The 20,802-nt window shown below is 43.1% G+C and overlaps 1 protein-coding gene and 1 pseudogene across 3 annotated transcripts in view; one reads left to right on the top strand and one right to left on the bottom strand.

Annotated features, from left to right (window-relative positions):
• Nucleotides 1-20,802, top strand: part of LOC311110835 (A-type potassium channel modulatory protein KCNIP2-like) — a gene marked incomplete at both ends in the record, with an annotated part of 225,235 nt that overhangs the window by 107,804 nt on the left and 96,629 nt on the right. Inside the window, one exon of one of the 2 annotated variants that reach the window (XM_084153422.1) lies at nt 17,495-17,582. The exons of the other annotated variant lie outside the window; for it this stretch is intronic. Within the exon in view, the coding sequence (XP_084009548.1) occupies nt 17,495-17,582 (88 nt within the window). Of the gene's footprint in view, nt 1-17,494; nt 17,583-20,802 lie in introns of those variants that run through there. 2 annotated transcript variants of the gene reach the window in all.
• On the bottom strand, nt 15,002-16,605 carry LOC311110834 (annotated as a pseudogene). Its single transcript has 2 exons — nt 16,255-16,605; nt 15,002-15,936 (listed from the first exon to the last, which is right to left on the bottom strand). The product of its transcript is annotated as an uncharacterized misc_RNA (transcript).

The raw sequence follows: 20,802 nt of genomic DNA, 5'->3' as shown, positions 1-20,802 counted from the left end.
GGGGAGAACAAGTTATTGATACACTGCCGATTTTGCAGGTTTTCCTACTTACAAAGCATGTAGAGGTCTGTCATTTTTATCATAGGTACACTTCAACTGTGAGAGACGGAATCTAAAACAAAAATCCAGAAAATCACATTGTATGATTTTTAAGTAATTAATTTGCATTTTTTGCATGAAATACTTGTTCTCCCCACTGTACATATATACACACATATACATATATATATACATATATACATACACACACATATACTCCCATACACACACACACACACACATACATAATCACATACATACGTACATACACATAAATATCCTTAAAAAAATTAATATATATTTATATTTATTACTTTGCAACCCCGCCACCCTTTCCCTACTTGGAGTAAACTAGTGAACAACAATGCTTAGGCCTCTACTTCCAGCTTATACTTACTATCTACATTTCATGGACATAGTCAATTTTACAATAATTACATTTTGTTTGTTCTTTCTCCTGAACTTCTTCTACTCTCAACCGCTCCGATCATTTTCATGATGTCCATCTTTCTAAATGTGCTCCTTCACAAAAGCTCCCAACCTACAACCTATACACTTATTATGGACACAGCGTGCCTACATAATTTAAATTTAAATATTCTAAGTTTTGAATCCAGTGTCGTTTTGCGTATCAGTTCATAAACACTATTCCATGGGATCGTTACGTCAAAAATCTCTTCCCAACTATTTTGCAATCTATATGGGACGGCTGTCAATCCTTTGGTCCTTAAATGAAACTGATGTACTTTTTTATTTATCACAGTTTTCCTTAACCAATTATGTTCTTTAATGCAAGGCCGACAGACAAGTTCCTTACTTTCTCCCCCTTCCACTTTCCTCTTCCATTTTTGCGGTAAGGCTGCAATTATTTGGTTGTAATTTTGGGTAGAGCAGACATTTCCATATGTTTTTGTTAGCTGCATGTGCGACATAACTCCACCATTCCTACCGATGATATCATTTACAAAGATTATACCTTTTTTAAACATTTTGTCAAAAAAAAAGTTTTTTTGTCAATTAGTATATTTGAGTTTAACCACAATATTTGTTGCATTATTTGTTCTGTCGTTTCTGGAGGATTAAATTGAAATTGCAACCAACTTTCTATGGCTTGTTTTAGAAATAGTGATATCTGGGAGATGATTTCCTTTTCAAATAACTGAAATAGTGAGTGGTTGTAATTTGAATAAAGGGAAAAAGGCCATTCTTGAACATTGGGTGAGACAATCTTACTAATTTGCTAGAGAACCAGTTCGGATTTAAGTATAACTTTTGTATGACTGAAGCTTTTAGTGATAGATCTAATGGTTTAATATTTAATAATTTCTGTCCTCCGAATTCATATTCATTATATAAATAGGCCCGTTTAATTTTGTCTGGCTTGCCGTTCCAAATAAAATTGAATATTTTTTTCTCATTAATTAAAAAAACTGTTCGCTAGGCGTAGGCAAGACCATAAGTAAATAGGTAAACTGGAATAATATTAAAGAGTTAATCAGGGTGATTTTTACACAAATTGACAGGTATTTACCTTTCCGTGGTAGCAAGATCTTATCTATTTTTGCTAACTTTCTATTATAATTTATTGAAGTGAGATCATTTATTTCCTTTGGGATATGTATTCCGAGTATATCCACATCACCATCAGACCATTTTATTGGTAAACTACATGGTAATGTAATTTTTTTATTTTTTATTGATCCAATACGTAATATAGTACATTTGTCATAATTTGGTTGTAATCCAGAGAGGTTAGAAAATGTATCTAGATCCTCTATGAGGCTGTGGAGTGATTCTAGTTGTGGATTTAAAAGAAAACATGAATCATCAGCGTACAATGACACCTTTGTTTTTAAGCCCTGTATTTCTAATCCCCTGATATTATTGTAGTATCTGATTTTAATAGCTAACATCGCGATGGCCACAATAAATAGATATGCCGATAGTGGACAACCTTGTTTCACTCCTCTTGACAGTTTAAAACTTTCTGAGAAATAGCCATTATTTACTGTTTTACACCTAGGGTTACTATACATGATTTTGACCCATTTTATAAGAGATTCACCAAAATTGAAATGCATCCAGAAGTTCCTCCTCTGTAATTTCACCTTCACATGAGTCTTTCTGTATTGCTGTTAATTTTACATTATCAATAGAAAAAAACTCTCTACAATTAGCTTCAGTTAGAGGAGATGGAGGCGACAGAAACAAAAACATATGCTTAAAGTACTTTGTTTCCTCCTTCAAAATATCATTTAGTGAATCATGGGTTACTCCGTCAATTGTAACCAGTTTCATTAAATTATTTTTGGTAGCATTCCTATGTTGAAGATTAAAAAATAATTTGGTGCATTTTTCCCCATATTCCATCCAGTTTGCTTTATTTTTTATAATATATTACACTTGATCTTTCTTGAATAAGTTTCTCCATTTCTTTTTGTTTTTCCTCTAATTTATTCTGAGCCTCTATGTTACAGTTTTTAGTTCCATCTATCTGTTCTGTTAGACCTATTTCCTTTGTTAGTATAAACTCTTTTGACCTAAATTGCTTTTGTTTTCGAGATGAGTACTGAATTGCATGGCCTCTAAAGGCACATTTAAAGGGGATTTGCTGTACAATAAGGGGATTTGCTGTACCTATGTTATGTCGGAAAAAGTCAGTTATAAATTCCTTTGTCCTAGTTAAAAATAAATGATCATCCAATAGGCTTTGATTAAATTTCCAATATCCTCGCCCACGTGGAAATTCAGTAAGAGTAATGTATATGCCAAATATATGATGGTCCGACCGCATTCTGTCCCCTATCAACACTTTTTTAACTTTTGGAGCCAACGAGAAAGAGATAAGAAAGAAGGCAAGACGACTAGCTTGATTGAGTCTCTGCCATGTATTTCTCACTAGATCAGGATATTTAAGCCTCCATATATTTACTAGTTCTAATGTATCCATGACATTCACGATTTTCTTAAGAGCATGTGGGGGATTGTTTGTGGTGTGATTTCCTTTATGGTCCATTGAGCTATTTAAAACAGTATTATAATCCCCCACCATAATAATATTGTCTTGAATTGCTTGCAGGGTTGATCATTTATTATAAATATTGTCAAAGAAGTTTGGATCATCATTATTTGGTCTGTAAAAGTTAATGAGCCATAGCTGTTTATTGTCCAATAACATATTTAAAATAATCCATCTACCTTGCGTATCTATTTGGACAATTTGCACATTCGGATCGAAATTACTATTAATTAATATCATCACCCCTTTTGAATTTCTTTGCCCATGGGAGAAGTATATCTCGCCCCCCCCCCCCCCCCCCCCCCCCCCATTCCTTTTTCCACGCAGCTTCATCTAGAATTGTTGAATGAGTTTCCTGTAAACAATAGATATTATATTCCTTCTCTTTGAGCCATGTAAATATTGTTCTTCTTTTGTTATTATCAGCCAAGCCATTACAATTATAACTGGCTATACTTATTTCACCATACAGGATAATGAGATATACATTTCAAGTCTATTTATCATTATAAATGTTTGTACATTTACCAATAAAAAATACCGTAATGATTGAGTGTCCATATAGCTGTACCGTGATATTTGCATTGCTACTAAGTATCCCTTCAATTGTTTTCCACTAATTCCCCCGCTAAAGCCCCTCCCCATCCCAAGTTGAGCCGTCATCCCAGTGATCGGCATCCCACCCACATCCCTCCGGATCCCTAGGGCCCCGAGAGCCCAGGACCCATCCTTCGAAAAAACAGCACACAGTGCCACCCACAACACAGAAGCAGATTAACCGCCAAAAGCATTTCCAATGCTGTCACCTCTATATATAACTATTTAAATATATATATATATATATCTATATATCTATTCAAATATCTTGCATATCTTATTTTCCATCATTATCAATTAATATGCGTAATAATGTCGGCTGTTCATGCCTAGGATTTTAACATATAACCTGGATTGCCATTGTATTACATTTAATTTATTGACAAACAATTATTATCCTAGCAAATAGCTACCGTGGTCCACCCCCCACCCCTCCACAACAGATGCCAGACAAACACACACGCACATACTCACATACTCCAACATACTCAACCCCCCCTCCACAATCCACCATAAAATCAGATACTCAACGGTTGTTATATCCCAGAGCCCAACTCAAGAAAGGACCTGATTCACGAGTGCACATACAGTTACAGCTGATTGAGAGAGCATGCAAGATTGAGCAGAAATTGACAACAATGTCAGATTTGATTAATCTACTTAATCTATGTCAAGTCCTAGGTGATGGAGATCAGATCCACCCTCTTCACCTGAGACACAAACACTCTGGTTCCCTGTTGTAACAATTTTTCCCAAGCATCTCCGTGCAGTCAGACCTTTGATTATTTTGTGCCACTTGGGCCACAATGATAAACCCCCTCTCTGATTGTCCGAGTGTGACCCCCTCCCCATGGGTTACTGCAGCCAGTGTTGCCAGCACTGCCACTACCTTGGTGGGGGTACCCCACCGGAATCCCCACCAGCTAGGTACAAGGTCATCAAGGTTCTCATTAGCAGCTTTGAGAATTTCCTTTTATATAATGCTCTCCAATCAGGGGGCTCTGGCTTTTTAGGACCAACCCTGCCAGGCAGGCTCAGAATCTTGAGGGGGCGGTGCTGCTCAAGTAGGTCTCTGACCGCATTTATTTCTCTGTTTAGGCTGCATACTCACAGCAGGTCCATAAAAGAGATGGGAACTTATTTTTGGTGTATGGGTCACTCATGTGGGTGTCCAGGATATAAGACCAAGAGACATCCCAAAAATGGCTCTGAACAGTTTGGGCTACAAACTAATATAACCCCAGTATGGAGAGCGGAGACTCTCACGAACACGTGTTCTCCATTTTGCTCTACGACCCCTACAAGTGTCACGGGACTCATCTGAAGGTAGCGGTAAAAATGTTTTATGGAAGTAGTTTTATGCAAATAAAAAAGGGGTTAAATATGTTTGTTTTTTTAACTATTTATGAGCTTTCTTGTATAATTATATGCCATTTAGCAGACGCTTTTATGCAAAGCGACTTACAGTCAAGCATGCAAACATTTTACATATGGGTGGTCCCGTGAATAAAACCCACTACCCTGGCGTTATATGTGTCTGTCCTATATCTCTCAGACATAGGACAGACACTTCAAAACATTCTTCCTTTTCATAAATGTTTTTACTATCTGTTTTGCCATGTATGAATTTACCACTGGGCACTGAGTTGTCAACTAATGTGAATTCAACATGAAATCAACAAAATAATTCACCATGTCTTTGGACTTTGGTAAAAGGTTGGGGTGAATAAAAGATGAAATTCCCTTACCTTTATTTTTTATTTTATTTTTCAATCAGTTTTCCATGTTGATTCAACATCATCATATAGATTTTTTTGGTTGAAATGACGTGGAAACAATGTTGATTCAACCAGTGTTTGCCCAGTGGGTTGTTATTCAAAGAATTTCTATGGGATAATAGCAGCCAAATTCAATGTTTCATCCCCCCAAAAAATTTATATATTGTTTGTATATATTTTTGGGATACCTACAGGCGTGCTAAAATTCCAAATCAAATAATAGAACAATTATCCTTGGTTTGACTATCTTAAAATAATTCCATATGTTATCTTAGTAGAAACCCAACGCCGGACCCTCACTGAGTGACCTTTCAAACTTTTTATGCAATATTATCGGCAAGTAACTTGATGCCTACTGTGCCAAAAGCTATTTAGAGTTGTTGAACGGGAGTGACGAGTGTGTTGATATAACAGTAATATAATAAAACATTATTCAAAATATCAGACATTTCTAAAAAATCTAAAATAAAAAGGGTCATGCATGCCAACATACATACTAGGCAATAATTAAGAGTAAGCAAAGTGATTGTGTCAAGCAAAAATTACCTCCAACTTTTTACCATTGAAACATTTAATGGACAGTCACATTCACAGTGGTTGTCTGAAGCGTGCTATATAGTTCACAGCTGGCGATGCCTCATCGCGATTGGTTATTACCCATCATTTGCAACAATGTCAATGATGGGTAATAATGTGTCTTCCGCATTTAACCCAACCTCACTATCGTTCCTTTGCGAAACCTCAAATTGTTGTGATTACCAGCTGAGATAAACTTTTATGAGTTGATTTTACTCCTGGCTCAGCGTTTGTCTGGGCAGTATCTTAACAACATCCTAAAACCTACTCTGAGCTGGGACCTTTTTTTGTCTTAGGACCTAGGACCTTTTCTGAGGTGCTTTGTGAATACGGGCCCTGTAATGAGATGAGTTTATGGATGCACTTTTTCTTTGTGGTCCAACACTGTCTTTTAGTGGGTATGGCGTATAGCTCAGTTGATAGAGCATGGCATTTGCAACGCCAGGGTTGTGGGTTCGATTCCCATGGGGGGCCAGTATGAAATATGTATGCACTCACTAACTGTAAGTCGCTCTGGATAAGAGCGTCTGCTAAATGACTAAAAATGTAAATGAATGAGAGGTGACGCCACCTGGCTCTACCATGGGTAGGCTGCCCTCTGTTGGTATCAATGGGTCAGTACATGACATTCACTATGGTTGTAATCATTGGTCCAAACAGTTGCAAACAGTTGTGTTTTTGCAACAAAAAAAGCATGTTTCTATTGGACAAATTCAGGTAGGTCCCTCCCCGTTTCGTTGTGTTTGCTTCCATTGAAATTTTTTTTTTGCAACAGAATCATCGTAATGAATATGCCCCCCCAGTGCTGAATTCCAGATCAACCCCTGGCCTAAAAAGAAAAGGAAAGGGAGAGTGGGGATACCTAGTCAGTTGCACAACCGAATGCATTCAACCAAAATGTGTCTTCTGCATTTAACCCAACCTCTCTGAATCAGAGCGGTGCGGGGGGCTGACTTTATCGACATCCATGTCATCGGCGCCTGGGGAGCAGACCCTTATTCCTAGCCATTCCTGTAAATCTGAGAGATTGGATAGGTGGGTACAACATGGCAACCTTTTTTACCCGGCCAATCAGAAGGCAAGATTATGATATTACCATATTGTTTATATCTATCCAATCATCAGATCTACAGGAATGCCCACTTGGCAGACACTTAACAAAAGCAAAACAACTTACAGTACAGGAGCAACTGCATATAATTTTAGTATGTGTACGTGATCCCTGCGAGAATTGAACCCATGACCTTGGCAGTGCTTGCCCCATGCACTTACCAACTGAGCCGCACACATAACTTGGGAAGCATCTGCATTAAAATCCGACTTACTTTATTCAGAAGGAACCAACTGAATGGTAGAATTGAACTGAGGATATGTTGGTGTGTCTCAGCTGTAATACAACATCTGAACCACTAGATGTGACCAGAGACTTAGTTTAGTGTGATCAGAGTCCTACAATTCAACTACATGTTGTTCCAGCCCTGCACTAACACACCGGATTACACCAACCAGCTGCTCATCAGGAGTGCGTTAGTGTAGGGCTGGAACAGGAGCCTGCACACCCTGTAGCTATCTGGGACCAGGGTTGCCACCTCTGTGTTAGTGTATTGTTATCTTTGGCAGCATCATCTTTTTTTCAGATAGTTCCTTTCACTACCCCTGTCTCCGCTCCTCTCACTTCCTCTCACTCTCCTGTTCTCCTTCCTCTCTCGCTAACCTATAACATACTCTCATTTGACTGTCCTCCTTTTTTATGCAGATGAGCAGATTACTTTCCTAATCTTGCTCTAGTCTGGATTATAATCTACAGATTCCAACCTGTTTTCTTGTCTGTGTGTCACGACTTCCTCCGAAGCTGCCTCCTCTCCTTGTTCGGGCAGGCTTCGGCATTCGTCGTCACCGGCCTTCTAGCCACTGCCGCTCCTCATCTCATCATTTCATTTGTTTTGTCTTGTTTATTACACACACCTGGTTCATATCCCCTCATCAGAACCTGTATAAGTGTTCCCTCTGCCCCCTTGTCTTTGTGTGTGATTGTTTATTGTGGAGGTTAGATTAGCTCGGTGGAGCTCTTTGTATTTTCTATCACTGGGATATTCACCTGTGTGCCTTGTTGTTTTCCAGTGCGCCGTATTTCCGCACTGGAGTGTTTGACGCATTGCTGCGTACCGCTGTGTTACGGAATAAACCTGTTATTCTGTGATTTACCCTTCTGCGCCTGACTCCTTCTAAATCACTCGCCACAGAATCACACACCACGACATGGTGTCAGCAGGAGAGGAGAACATGCCTGGAGTCGTGGCGCGGGTCCGGGAGCATTCTACTATGCTAGCCAGCTTGGGAGAAGCGATGGATCGGGTTCTCCAGGTCGTCCAACGCCTGGAGAGGAGAGGACCCGACCCTTCGGGACCAGCTGAGCGACCGGATCCAGCCACCTACACCCTATCACCCAGAGGGATTCATCTGTCCCGACCGAGGGATTATGACGGGACAGCTGCCAGGGATTCCTCCTGCAGCTGGAGCTCTACTTCTCAACCATCAGCCCGGCTCCATTGGAGTGGGAGAAGGTGTCCGCCCTCGTCTCCTGCCTCTCTGGGAAAGCCCTGGAGTGGGCCAACGCGGTCTGGAGTGAAGGAGTTCAACTATGAGGAGTTCGCTCACCTCTTCCGGGCAGTAACCGATCACCCACCCAAAGGAAGAGAGGCGGGTGAGCGGCTGGTCCAACTGAGGCAGGGGACGAGGACCGCGCAGGACTTTGCCCTGGAGTTTCGTACTCTAGCAGCTGGGTCCGGGTGGAACGAGCGGGCCCTCATCAACAGATTCCGGTGCAGCCTGCGAGAGGACGTCCGAAGGGAGTTAGCCTGCCGGGATGCCATGTTGACTTTCGACCAGCTGGTGGACATGGCCATCCGGTTGGAAAACCTGCTAGCTGCGAGAGGACGTTCTGGAAGGGGCCTGCCTGTTTCACCCCCTTTCAACCCGGATTCAGTTCCGATGGAGCTGGGTGGTGCAGCGATCCAGGAGAACAGAGGACGACAGCTCCAGTGTCACGCTTGTGGCAGGAGAGGACATTCTACTGCACGCTGTCGTCAGGGTTCTTCCGGGTCTGGAGGCGGCAGGCAGGGCACTCTCGCGTCACCCCAGGTAGCACAAACCCACACTCGTTCAGAGCCCTCTGCTGCGGACCGCACCATAAAAGTCACCTTCCCTGATTACACAGTAGTTTCCCAGTGTAAGGCGCTGGTCGATTCAGGCACAGCTGGGAAATTTATGGACAGGTCGTTAGCTCATAGTCTAAGTATTCCGTTGGTTCCCCTATCCATACCACTTCCCATCAAAGCACTTGACAGTCGACCATTAGGGTCAGGGTTCGTTAGGGAAGTTACAGCACCAGTCACAATGGTTACGCAAGAGACCCATAGAGAGCAAGTCACCTTTTTTATTATTGAGTCTCCTGATTTCCCTGTTGTGTTGGTTCTTCCCTGGTTAGCACTACACAACCCCACCTTTTCATGGCCACAGAGGGTTCTCACGGGGTGGTCGCGGGTAGGTGTCTAGCTGTTTCCGTTGGTGCAACCACGGTGGAAAGTCCAGACACTACCTCCACCGTGCGCATTCCCCCTGAATACCTCGATTTGGCGCACGTGTTTTCCAAAACGCAGGCGACCAAATTACCACCTCATCGGGCGGGGATTGCGCAATAAACCTCCGGGTAGACGCTGTGCCTCCCAGGAATCATGTATATCCCCTGTCATAGGCTGAAATGGAGGCGATGGAGACATACGTCTCCAAGTCCCTGCGTCAGTGGTTCATACATCCCTCCACTTCGCCCGCCTCCTCAAGTTTATTTTTTGTGAAGAAGAAAGACGGAGGTCTGCGCCCTTGCATTGATTACTGAGCACTTAACAAGGGGACAATTTGTTATAGTTATCCTCTACCCCTCATTCCACCTGTAATCGAGTCAATGCATGGGGCGTGCTTCTTCACAAAATTTGATTTCCGGAGTGCGTACAACCTGGTGCATGTCCGAGAAGGGGACGAGTGGAAGACAGCATTCAGCACAACCACGGGGCATTACGAATTCCTGGTGATGCCATACGGTTTGATGAATGCTCCATAAGTCTTCCAGTCCTTTGTGAACGAGGTGTTTCGGGACATGCTTGGTCGCGGTGTAGTGGTCTACATCGATGACATTCTGGTGTATTCCGCTACGCACGTCGAGCATGTGTCCCTGGTTCGCAAAGTGCTGGGCCAATTGTTGGAACATGACCTTTATGCCAAGGCAGAAAAGTGTCTGTTTTTCCATCAGTCCGTCTCCTTCCTCGGATACCGCATCACCACCTCAGGTGTGGAGATGGAGGGAGATCGCATTTCAGCCGTGCGTAATTGGCCGACTCCATCCACGGTAAAGGAGGTGTAGCGCTTTATTGGCTTTGCCAACTGCTGGAGTGTTTGACGCATTGCTGCGTACCGCTGTGTTACGGAATAAACCTGTTATTCTGTGATTTACCCTCTGCGCCTGACTCCTAAATCACTCGCCACACTGTGTCAGGCCTTAAAAGTAGACTCAGCTATTTGAGTCATAAATTCAAGTTATCCCTTTGGAGCCCAATATCTTGTTGTTAAAAAAGATCCCTAAATTGTGCATGCCTATAAATTGGGCAATTGACAGCATCTAGGGTCTATGTGTTTGGTGACCCCCTAAAGTAGGGATGGGCAACTGGCGTCCCCCCTTTTGTAGGCCTGCGGACCAATACAGAAATGAAAATGGAACTCAGTCGGGGTCTCAACTTACTGTTGAGAGTTATAATAATAGAATACACTAGGTGCAATTTAGAAATTTGGTTGTGCATCAGCAGTCACTCAATTAGCCCCTGCCAGCAAAATGTTTTTAGATTGGTCAATTAGTCTAGCAACCAGCTATCTAAACTTGTAGTAAGCATGGTCGAATTACCGACCGGGGTGGGGCCCATTGATTATCAGTTATCATAATAAAAACTGCAAACATTTGCCTCCGCCCCATGGCAAAATGAGTAGAATTGCATAAAATGAGTTAGAAAATTGCATTATGTTCTCTCCGCCCCATGGCAAAATGTATGGAGTTGCAGCAAATTTGCTTTAAAACTGCAACATTTTCTCTACGCCCATGGCAAAATTTGCAGAATTGCAGGAAATTCACGATAATTGTTTATCTTCACTGACACGAGGGGGCCACTGCGGCCCTCATGATGAGTTCCGTTTTTTTGTGGCCCCCACCCCCATCAAAGTTGCCCATCTCTGCCCTAGAGTCTATTTAGCAGTTAGCATATACATTAGCATTTGCAGAGAGAAACAAACAAACAGGCTAATTGTTATGCAGCTACCACATTGCAGGAAAGTGAAGCAAACTCCCTGTGTACAAGTGCAGATGCTCTGTGTACAAGCGCAGCCTCACGCAATGTCTTTGGTTCACACTGCTGCTTATGGTCACAGTTTACATTTCAGTGGTGTACAGGGAAAGGGAATACCTAGTCAGTTGCACAACTGAATGCATTGAACCAAAATGTGTCTTCCGCATTTAACCCAACCCCTCCGAATCGGAGAGGTGCGGGGGGCTTCCTTAATCAACGTCCATGTCATCGGTGCCCAGGGAGCAGTTGTTGTTGGGGGTTAACTGCCTTGCTCAAAGGCAGATTTTTTCACCTTGCCGGTTCAGGGATTCAAACCATCAACTTTTCGGATACTGGCCCAACGCTCTTAACCGATAGGCTACCTGCCGCCCGTGTGCGTAAGGGTTCCACATTCAAACTATAAATTATTTTATAATGCTTGCATTGTTTAAATATTCTCCATGTAATGGTTATGGGGTTATGGGCAATATCATTTTGTAGTGTCATGTAAATGCATCGAAATGCAGAAACCTCAAAGTCCCAACTCTCTAAATACATGGCTCTGGGAAAACCCATTCATTTACATACATTTTGGTTCAAATTAAGATGCTACATTTTTTGGTTTAAAACGTATTCATGCAATCTCAACTGTCTGTATAGTAGATCCTTTGCTACAGCACTTTTATATCCAACTTCAACTTGAGAAATTATATCTAGCTATATTATATCTTAGATAGGCTATCAAACGAATGCCTTGATTGGAAAATAGTTAGCTAGCTAGATGGCTGGCTATAGGTTGCTTGAAAGTTGTCATGTAGCTTGAGTCAGTCACTCACTTTTGGTCATGCAGTCCGTCCCGACCGTAAAACACATGTTTGGGTTATTCAAACCTGATCTGTTATCGATGACAACTAGCTGGCTCAGGTCTTTGAACTGCACACAAAGTGGTGATGTTGTTTTCTCAACAATATATCTGATTTCTGCTGATGAAGAGTGCCACTGCTTCTGCCTTGCCTCAAGATAGCTATTGCTAGGTATACATAACATGCACAACACTTGACGAAAGTTCCTCTTTTTAGTTTATCTCAAATAAATTACAGAGATGCAAATAATCTTTGCCTCGTCGATATTAGCTACTATATTAGTAGTACTTAGCAGCCAATTTCATGCTTGGCTGGCTATTTTATCAGCTAATGTGCACAAGTTATTTACAGTCCTAGCCACTGCAGTGGAGAAGAACCAAAGCAAAAAACACCTGTGGTCATGTTCCCACTCACACTAGATACAAACCCACCAAATTTGTATGTTTTTACAGTGGCACAGGACACCCGTAAGCATGCAAATGCTGTATTGCATTAGCATTTCACCACCTTGGCTTAATAGCTTGAAATAAGTGGTAAAAGTGATTTATTTTGACATTTGACTTGGTAACTTGCACATCACATGTCAGGCTTCAACTCAACATGATTATGAAAATATTATTCTAAACCATTTAACGCAGCACTAAAATGAAATGGATTTCAATTAGAGATTCCCTTTTCTATCCCCTTAATGGGCAGGACCGAAGCTGTTGCCAGCGACGCAAGGCCCTAACACGTCCGAACGTTTGCCCTTGTCTTCCTACTGTACATAATATGCTATAAGTTGTTCTGCGCTCACCTGCCAACAGATGAGATCACTCACTCAGCAGAAGCTACCACAAACCTGACAAGAGCAAAGCCAAACACATGCACACGTAAACACACACACACTTCTCCTCTACAAACGGGGCCAAACAGTTGCTAATGAATATTCATTACAAATCAACGCTGGTTCTATTTCTCTCTCTGTGGAGGAGACATGCATCATTAGTTTAGTCTAATGGGCTTCTTTAGACTCCATTACAACATCTCTGTTATCACTCTCTCTTTCTGTCTTTCTACCTCTCTCAGGATAAACTTTTCCTTCTGTTTATCACAAACAGTGTTTCCCTTTTTTTCTGCATAGGTGGAGGGGAGAGTGGAGGGGAGAGAGGGGATGGAAGTAAGAAAGAAAGGGAGACGCTTAATTGTTTTGTATATATGTTTGTGTTTGTGTGTGTGTGTGTGTGTGTGTGTGTGTGTGTGTGTGCACGTATGACCTCATAGAATTGTCCAACATTAGTCAGCACAATCAACTGACACAAGCACTTCCACCTGGTGGCTCCCTCTTTCATTATTTTTCTCTCTCCCACCGTCATGTTCACATTGAATCGAGTGCTGAGTCTGTCATACCACCTGTTGCTTTTGCCTGCCACATGAAGAGGTTGTGTGTGAGTGTGTGTCATATTACAGATGTTCACTGGCTCCGTATCTCATACACACGGTTGTTAATCTCACTCTCTAAATCTGTCTTTGTCACCCTATTTTCTGCTTCCTCTTTGTGCTCTCGCCACCTTTCTCTACATTCAATTCAGTTCTCTCCTGCTCAGTTTTCTTCTCTGTCTGTCGCTCTATTTCTTACTCTCTGACAATTACCCTCTGACCCCCCTCCTCTGTGTTTTCTCTGCCATCTGTGAGTAATCAATCCCTGTGGTGAGTAAAGGAATTAATAAACTGTTCAAAGCAGCATAAAAGGCCTGCATAGTCTCTGATTGGCCACAAGGAAAATCCATGGAGTCTGTCGTTGCCTTGGCGAGAGAAGAGGGTGAGAAAAAAACAGAGAATGGTAGAAGCAGACAGAGAGAGGTAAATTGAGAAAGTGAGGTGAAAGCAAAGTCTACTAGAATGTGATTGTGACTGCAAGTCACAGGAGGTTGGTGGCACCTTAATTGGGGAGGACGGGCTCATGGTAATGGCTGGAGCGGAATGGGTGAATGGTTTCCGTGTGTTTGATGCCATTCCATTCGCTCCGTTACAGTCATTATTATGAGCCGTTCTCCCCTCAGCAGCATCCACTGCTGCAAGTGTGTGTTGTGTTTTCCACTCTGCTGGCTGAGTGACAGGTCAGGGACTGAGAGAGGACAGGAGCAAAAGAGAGAGAGAGAAAGACGTGTGACAGAGCGAGCGAGAGAGAAAGCTGCTTCTCCTACACTCTTCTTCAGAGGATTAGATCCCTCCTCCTCTCCTTTTGACAGACTGATACCACTCTATGTCTCATTCTTTCACTCCATCAGCTGGGATTTCTACTACAAGTGGGAAAACAACTGATTCCCCCTCTCCTTCACTCCTACTGGGGTTTCTGCTCCTGTACTACACATACATTTACATTTTTACATTTTAGTCATTAAGCAGACGCTCTTATCCAGAGCGACTTACAGTTAGTGAGTGCATACATTTTCCAGTTAAAAGCATAGAAACACATTCCGATTGAAAGCACATTTATTTATTTATTTATTTATTTACATAAAAGGACAGGATAGAAAAAACATTGATATGGACGTTTGAAATAAATCTAAAGAAAAAACTGTCAGACAATAAATCGTATCGATGGCACTTCCAAAAACATCATGTGCACAAATTATAATTTGTTAGCAGTTTGAAAAAGTCAGTTGAAAAAAAAAGGCTGTACACTTTAAAAAAGGCTTGTTTTTAGAAAGATGTAGAAAAATTGCAAGATTCTGTACACTGGTCAGTTAGTGTTTGTGCATGTTCTTCTGCCACATCAGTCTATCGGTTCTCCTTGTCCAGGGACACAGTCAGGACTCTCCGGTCCATCTGGCCCAGCCTCTGTCTGTCTGGGGTGGACACCTTCAGCTTCATCTGTGTAGCTTGCTCCCGGGGGGAGTTGGTCTCCTTGAGCATCTGCAGACGGGAGCGGCCTTCAGCCACGAGTGCCTTGTCGCTCTGCTTCTGTTTGACCGACTGCCCCTTGTTCTCATTGGCTGTGTTCTTGTTTCCAACCTGGACGGAGTGTGGTGAAAAGGACGAGCCCCCCTTGCCTCCTCTCCCTCTGGCCCTCACCCCTGTGGCCCCGAAGCCCTTCCCTAGCCACTGGGGCTTGAACACCATTTGACTGGGGCTCTTGGTGTTGAAGGTGGGGCAGCGGATCCCAGTGGTTTGGGGCTGCTGCTGGCTCACACTGGGGCTTGGGCCAGTGGTTGTGGGGGATGGTACAACAGGCGACTCTTGCGTGACAGGCATCACTGGCTCCTCCACTGGTGTTGGGACCTCCACTTTCTCCTCCGCTTTGGGCATCTCCGTAGCAACAGTGACTTCAGTTAACTCGGTAACGGTGGGGATGGGTGGTTCAGCCATTGGGGTCAGAGCTTGTGCGAGGTCAGAGGTGATTGAGGGAAGGGCATACGCGTGGTCACATTCGTCCTTGTGGAGTTCAGCAGCAGCGTTGTCAGGGAGAGGAGACTCAGGGCTTTCGTAGTGCACCTCGGCCAAGGTCTGGGATGGGGCGATGCTGTCGTGGCAGGTGATCAAGCTCATACTCAGGCGCTTGTGTAGTGAAGACTCCTTGGCCTCTTCGGCTTCCTCCAGAGTGAAATCGGCCTCGACTTCTATCTGGGCCTCCCCACGAGAACAAAGGGGCTCTGGATGAGAAGCGTATGACTAGTCACGCTCTGGGGAGAGGGCCGGATCATCTCCCGAGTGGCGCAGTGCTGTAAGGCACTGCATCGCAGTGCTAGCTGTGCCACTAGAGATCCTGGTTCAAATCCAGACTCTGTCGTAGCCGGCCTCGACCGGGAGACCCATGGGGCAGCGCACAATTAGCCAGCATCGTCCAGGGTAGGGGAGGGAATGGCCGGCAGGGATGTAGCTCAGTTGGTAGAGCATGGCGTTTGCAACACCAGGGTTGTGGGTTCGATTCCCACGGGGGGCCAGTATGAAAATGTATGCACTCACTTAACTGTAAGTCGCTCTGGATAAGAGCGTCTGCTAAATGACTAAAATGTAAATGTAAAAATTGAGACCTGTGATGGCTGAGGGGAGAGAAGGGGCTCACTGGAGCCTAACTCTCCCTCCACCACTGCCGCCTCCTTCACCTTGAGGTTGGGAAACGTGTTAAAGGGTGTAGGGGCAACTATTTCTACAGAGTCGCCGTGGAGGAGCATGCCGAGGCGACGGGCGAAGGAGCCAACTGTCACTCTCATTGAGTCCTTCATTGGGGTGCGGGTGACGCTGACTGTGGGTGACCGAGGGTCGCTGGCTAGAATAGAGCATTCGCTCTCCACCACAACTGGGACACAGGAGACAGTTCCACCCGCCTCAATGGGTGTGCGGTCAAAGGCTACAGATGGAGACTGTGGGTCGACAAGCTGAGAGAGACGAGGGAGAGCTCACACCGTCCTTTCCTCCTCTGGCTCTACTGGGATTTGGACATTTCATGCATCTACATCTTCGGAGAGAATCCAAAATTAAGAGAGGAAGTCATTGACCAGATTCTCCATCTCCACCCTCCCTCTCTCTTCCCTCTGGTCCACATGAGAGCTTAGCATACACTGGGAGAAGAGAAGAGAGGCGACGGAAAAGATAGCGAGAGAGGGAGAGAGACAAAAGAGAGAATGAGGGAGGAGAGGAGAGCGGCGAGTGACGCTAATTGCCGTGTTTGCTTTGTTGCTCCCTGTCGCATTACTTACTCTCCCGCTGGAACACATACACAAACACCCACACACACACACACAAACATGCACACTTACTCTCCCGCTGGCTCACACCAAAACAAACCTCCCAGGCAGTGTTTGCTTCTTTTGAAAGCAGCAAGTGGAGAAAAACAACAGGAGACAGATGAGAAGGAGAAAATAAATAGTCACTGGAGGAAGAAGAGAAGACAATAGAACGAGTAGAGGAGAGAAAATAAGAGAGTAGAAAAACATGTCACTCAGAGTACAGTAGTTGTATAGTACACAGAATTTTCCGCCACTCTCCCAGCCAATCAGATCGAGTGAGAGGATTCTCACAGGGTAAGGGGGAGGAGACAGAACACTGTTGTTGATTGACAGCAGGAGGCCTAGAGGTGGAGCCACGAACGAAAGGAGATAGAGAAGGTGGAGAGAGTGAGAGAGAGAGAAGAGCAGCAAGCAGCTACACTTTACACTCCCTTTCCTTTCTTCCTTCTTTCCCTCTTTTCGCTGGTTTTCTGCCTAGTCGATACCCCCCAACACTCGCCATCACCCCCACCTTGTGACTATCATTAGCCACTACAGAGTCAAGATGAGCCATTGCAGGAAGAGATGCAAGAGACAGCTGACCAAAGTGTTTCGCTTTTTCTACCGCTTCCTCACAGGGACACTGGAGAAAGGTAGGCAGTCTCTCCACTGTAACCCCCCGTCCTGGTCCTGGTCCTAACCAGACCCAGACTCCCACAGCGGGCTCACCTCCGCAGGTAAGGTGAGAGCAGAGCTCTGGGTCTGGGTCTGGAGCTGCTCCTGGTTCTTGCTTCAATATAGGAGTGTTTTTGGACTAGGAGCTGTTGTGTTGTAGCTCTATAGTTGTATCTCTGTTCCAGCTTTGTCATTCTATGTCTAGGAGCTGAAGTGTTCTAGCTGTGTGGTGCTGCTGGTATCTGATGTTTTATATCTATTGGTTCGGTTTGGTTTTCAATATATGCCTTGTAGTGTGTGTGTGTGTGTGTGTGTGTGTGTGTGTGTGTGTGTGTGTGTGTGTGTGTGTGTGTGGATACGGTATATGTATGTATGTGGGTGCTTATATTTGTCCTATTTCACACATGTACAAGTGTGTATTATACAAATGTGTGAATTGTAAAAAATTAAAAAGCAATAATCTGAGACCCCCTCGGAAAATGGGGTCACAGCCACTGTGTGTGTGTGTATGTGTGTGTGTGCGAGAGAGAGCCATTATACTCTCTGTGCATGGAGATTACATGGTAATTATTAAATGAATTGAACTGTGGATGTACTATACACTGAACAAAAATATAAAAACAACATGTAAAGTGTTGGTCCCATGTTTCATGAGCTGAAATATAAGATCCCAAAAATGTTCCCTATGCACAAACAGCTTATTTCTCTCCAATTCTGTGCACAAATCTGTTTACATCCCTGTTAGTGAGCATTTCCTCTTTGCCAAAATAATCCATCCACCTGACAGGTTTGGCATATCAAGAAGCTGATTAAACAGCATGATCATTTCACAGGTGCACATTGTGCTGGGGACAATGAAAAGCCACTCTAAAATGTGGAGTTTTGTCACACAATACAATGCCAGTTTTGAGGGAGCATGCAATTGGCATGCTGACTACAGGAATGTCCACCAAAGCTGTTGCCAGAGAATTTAATGTTAATTTCTCTAGCATAAGCCGCCTCCAACGTCGTTTTAGAAGATTTGGCAGTACGTCCAACCGGGCTCACAACCGCAGACCACGTGTATGGCATAGTGTGGATGAGCGGTTTGCTGATGTCAACTTTGTGAACCGATTGTCCCATGGTGGCAGTGGGGTTATGGTACAGTATGGGCAGGCATAAACTACGGTCAACAAACACAATTGCATTTTATCGATGGCAATTTGAATGCACAGAAATTCCGTGATGAGAGGCCCATTTTGAGGCCCATTTTTTTTAAAGGTATCTGTGACCAAGTCATGTGAAATCCATAGATTAGGGCCTAGTGAATTTATTTCAATTGACTGATTTCCTCATATGAATTGTAACTCAGTTAAATCTTAGACATTTTAGAATTTTGCGTTTATATATTTGTTCAGTATAGAATGAAAGAAAGGCTGGACTGAGTAAACTTTCTTCTTGTATCTTTCTTCATGAATCCCTCTCTCTCTTATTTATTTTGTCACACACACACATTTTTGCTTTTCTATCTGAATCACTATCTTTCTTCAGCAGAACCAAAAGACATTCATCCCCTACAAACTGTTGAGCAATGATATGATACCAGTATAGTTCACCTGTTCAGTGGGTTACTGTGTGATAAGCTTATTTTATTGATCTACTTGACAAGGTACCTATTTCATCCTCCGTCTTCATTCTTTCTTTCTTTCTTTCTTTCTCTCATTCTTCTTTCTCTCGTTAGACTTTGACATCTGCAGAAGAGTGTGTTCATCAAGGCAAAGGGTGGCTATTTGAAGTATATTTTGATTTGTTTAACACTTTTTTGGTTACTACATGATTCCATATGTGTTATTACATAGTTTTGACATCTTCACTATTAATCTACAATGTAAAAAAATAAAAAATAATAAAGAAAAACCCTTGAATGAGTAGGTGTGTCAACTTTTGACTGGTATTGTACACACACAAACACAGCAGAGCTGCTATCAGAAATGCTATGCATAATGAAATACTATACTGTCCAGTCAGTAAATCAGTGGTCTTATAATCCCCTCAGCAGATCCATTAAGTATTTATTAAATACAGTGTGTTTGTGTGTGCGCTTGTTCATGTGTGTTTCCGTAAGTTTGCCCAGAGAGCAAGGTTTCCATGACAACCGGTTCCTGCGTGTCTGTTCCAGGAAGAGGAGAGCGAGAAAGAGAGAGGGGGGTGGGGATGGAGAGGGGGTGTAGAAAATATAGAGAGAGAGAGGTGAATGTGGTCCTCTGTGTATAGGAGCTAGCTAACAGTAGGAGTTTGCCATGATTTCATCAAAGTCAATCATTGTTTGTATTTCGGCATCATGGCATTTCAGGACATGCTTATGTAAAGAGGCCCAGCTAATACAGTGCCCAGTATTCATCCCCCTTGGCGATTTTCCTATTTTGTTGCATTACAACCTGTAATTTAAATTGATTTTATTTGGATTTAATGTAATGGACATACACAAAATAGTCAAAAATGGTGAAGTGAAATTAAAAAAAGAACTTGTTAAAAAAATTATACAAAATAAATAACGGAAAAGTTGTGCGTGCATATGTATTCACCCCCTTTGCTATAAAGCCCCTAAATAAGATCTGGTGCAACCAATTACCTTCAGATGTCACATAATTCGTTAAATAAAGTCAAAATGTGTGCAATCTAAGTGTCACATGATCTGTCACATGATCTCAGTATATATACATCTGTTCTGAAAGGCCCCAGACTCTACAACACCACTAAGCAAGGGGAACCACCAAGCAAGTGGCACCATGAAGACTAAGGAGCTCTCCAAACAGGTCAGGGACAAAGTTGTGGATACGTACAGATCAGGGTTGGGTTATAAAAAAATATCTGAAACTTTGAACATCCCACAGAGCACCATTAAATCCATTATTAAAAAATGGAAAGAATATGGCACCACAACAAACCTGCCAAGAGAGGGCCGCCCACCAAAACTCACAGACCAGGCAAGGAGGGCATTAATCAGAGAGCCAACAAAGAGACCAAAGATAACCCTGAAGGAGCTGTAAAGCTCCACAGCAGAGATTGGAGTATCTGTCCAAAGGACCACTTTAAGCCATACACTCCACAGAGCTGGGCTTTACGGAAGAGTGGCCAGAAAAAAAGCCATTGCTTAAAGAACAAAATAAGCAAACACGTCTGCTGTGAATAGTTATGCACGCTCAAGTTTTCTGTTTC

Source organism: Coregonus lavaretus, assembly GCF_964263955.1.
Source record: "Coregonus lavaretus genome assembly, chromosome: 36".
NCBI classification, from domain to species: domain Eukaryota; kingdom Metazoa; phylum Chordata; class Actinopteri; order Salmoniformes; family Salmonidae; genus Coregonus; species Coregonus lavaretus.
This window is presented reverse-complemented; position numbering and strand designations above follow the sequence as displayed.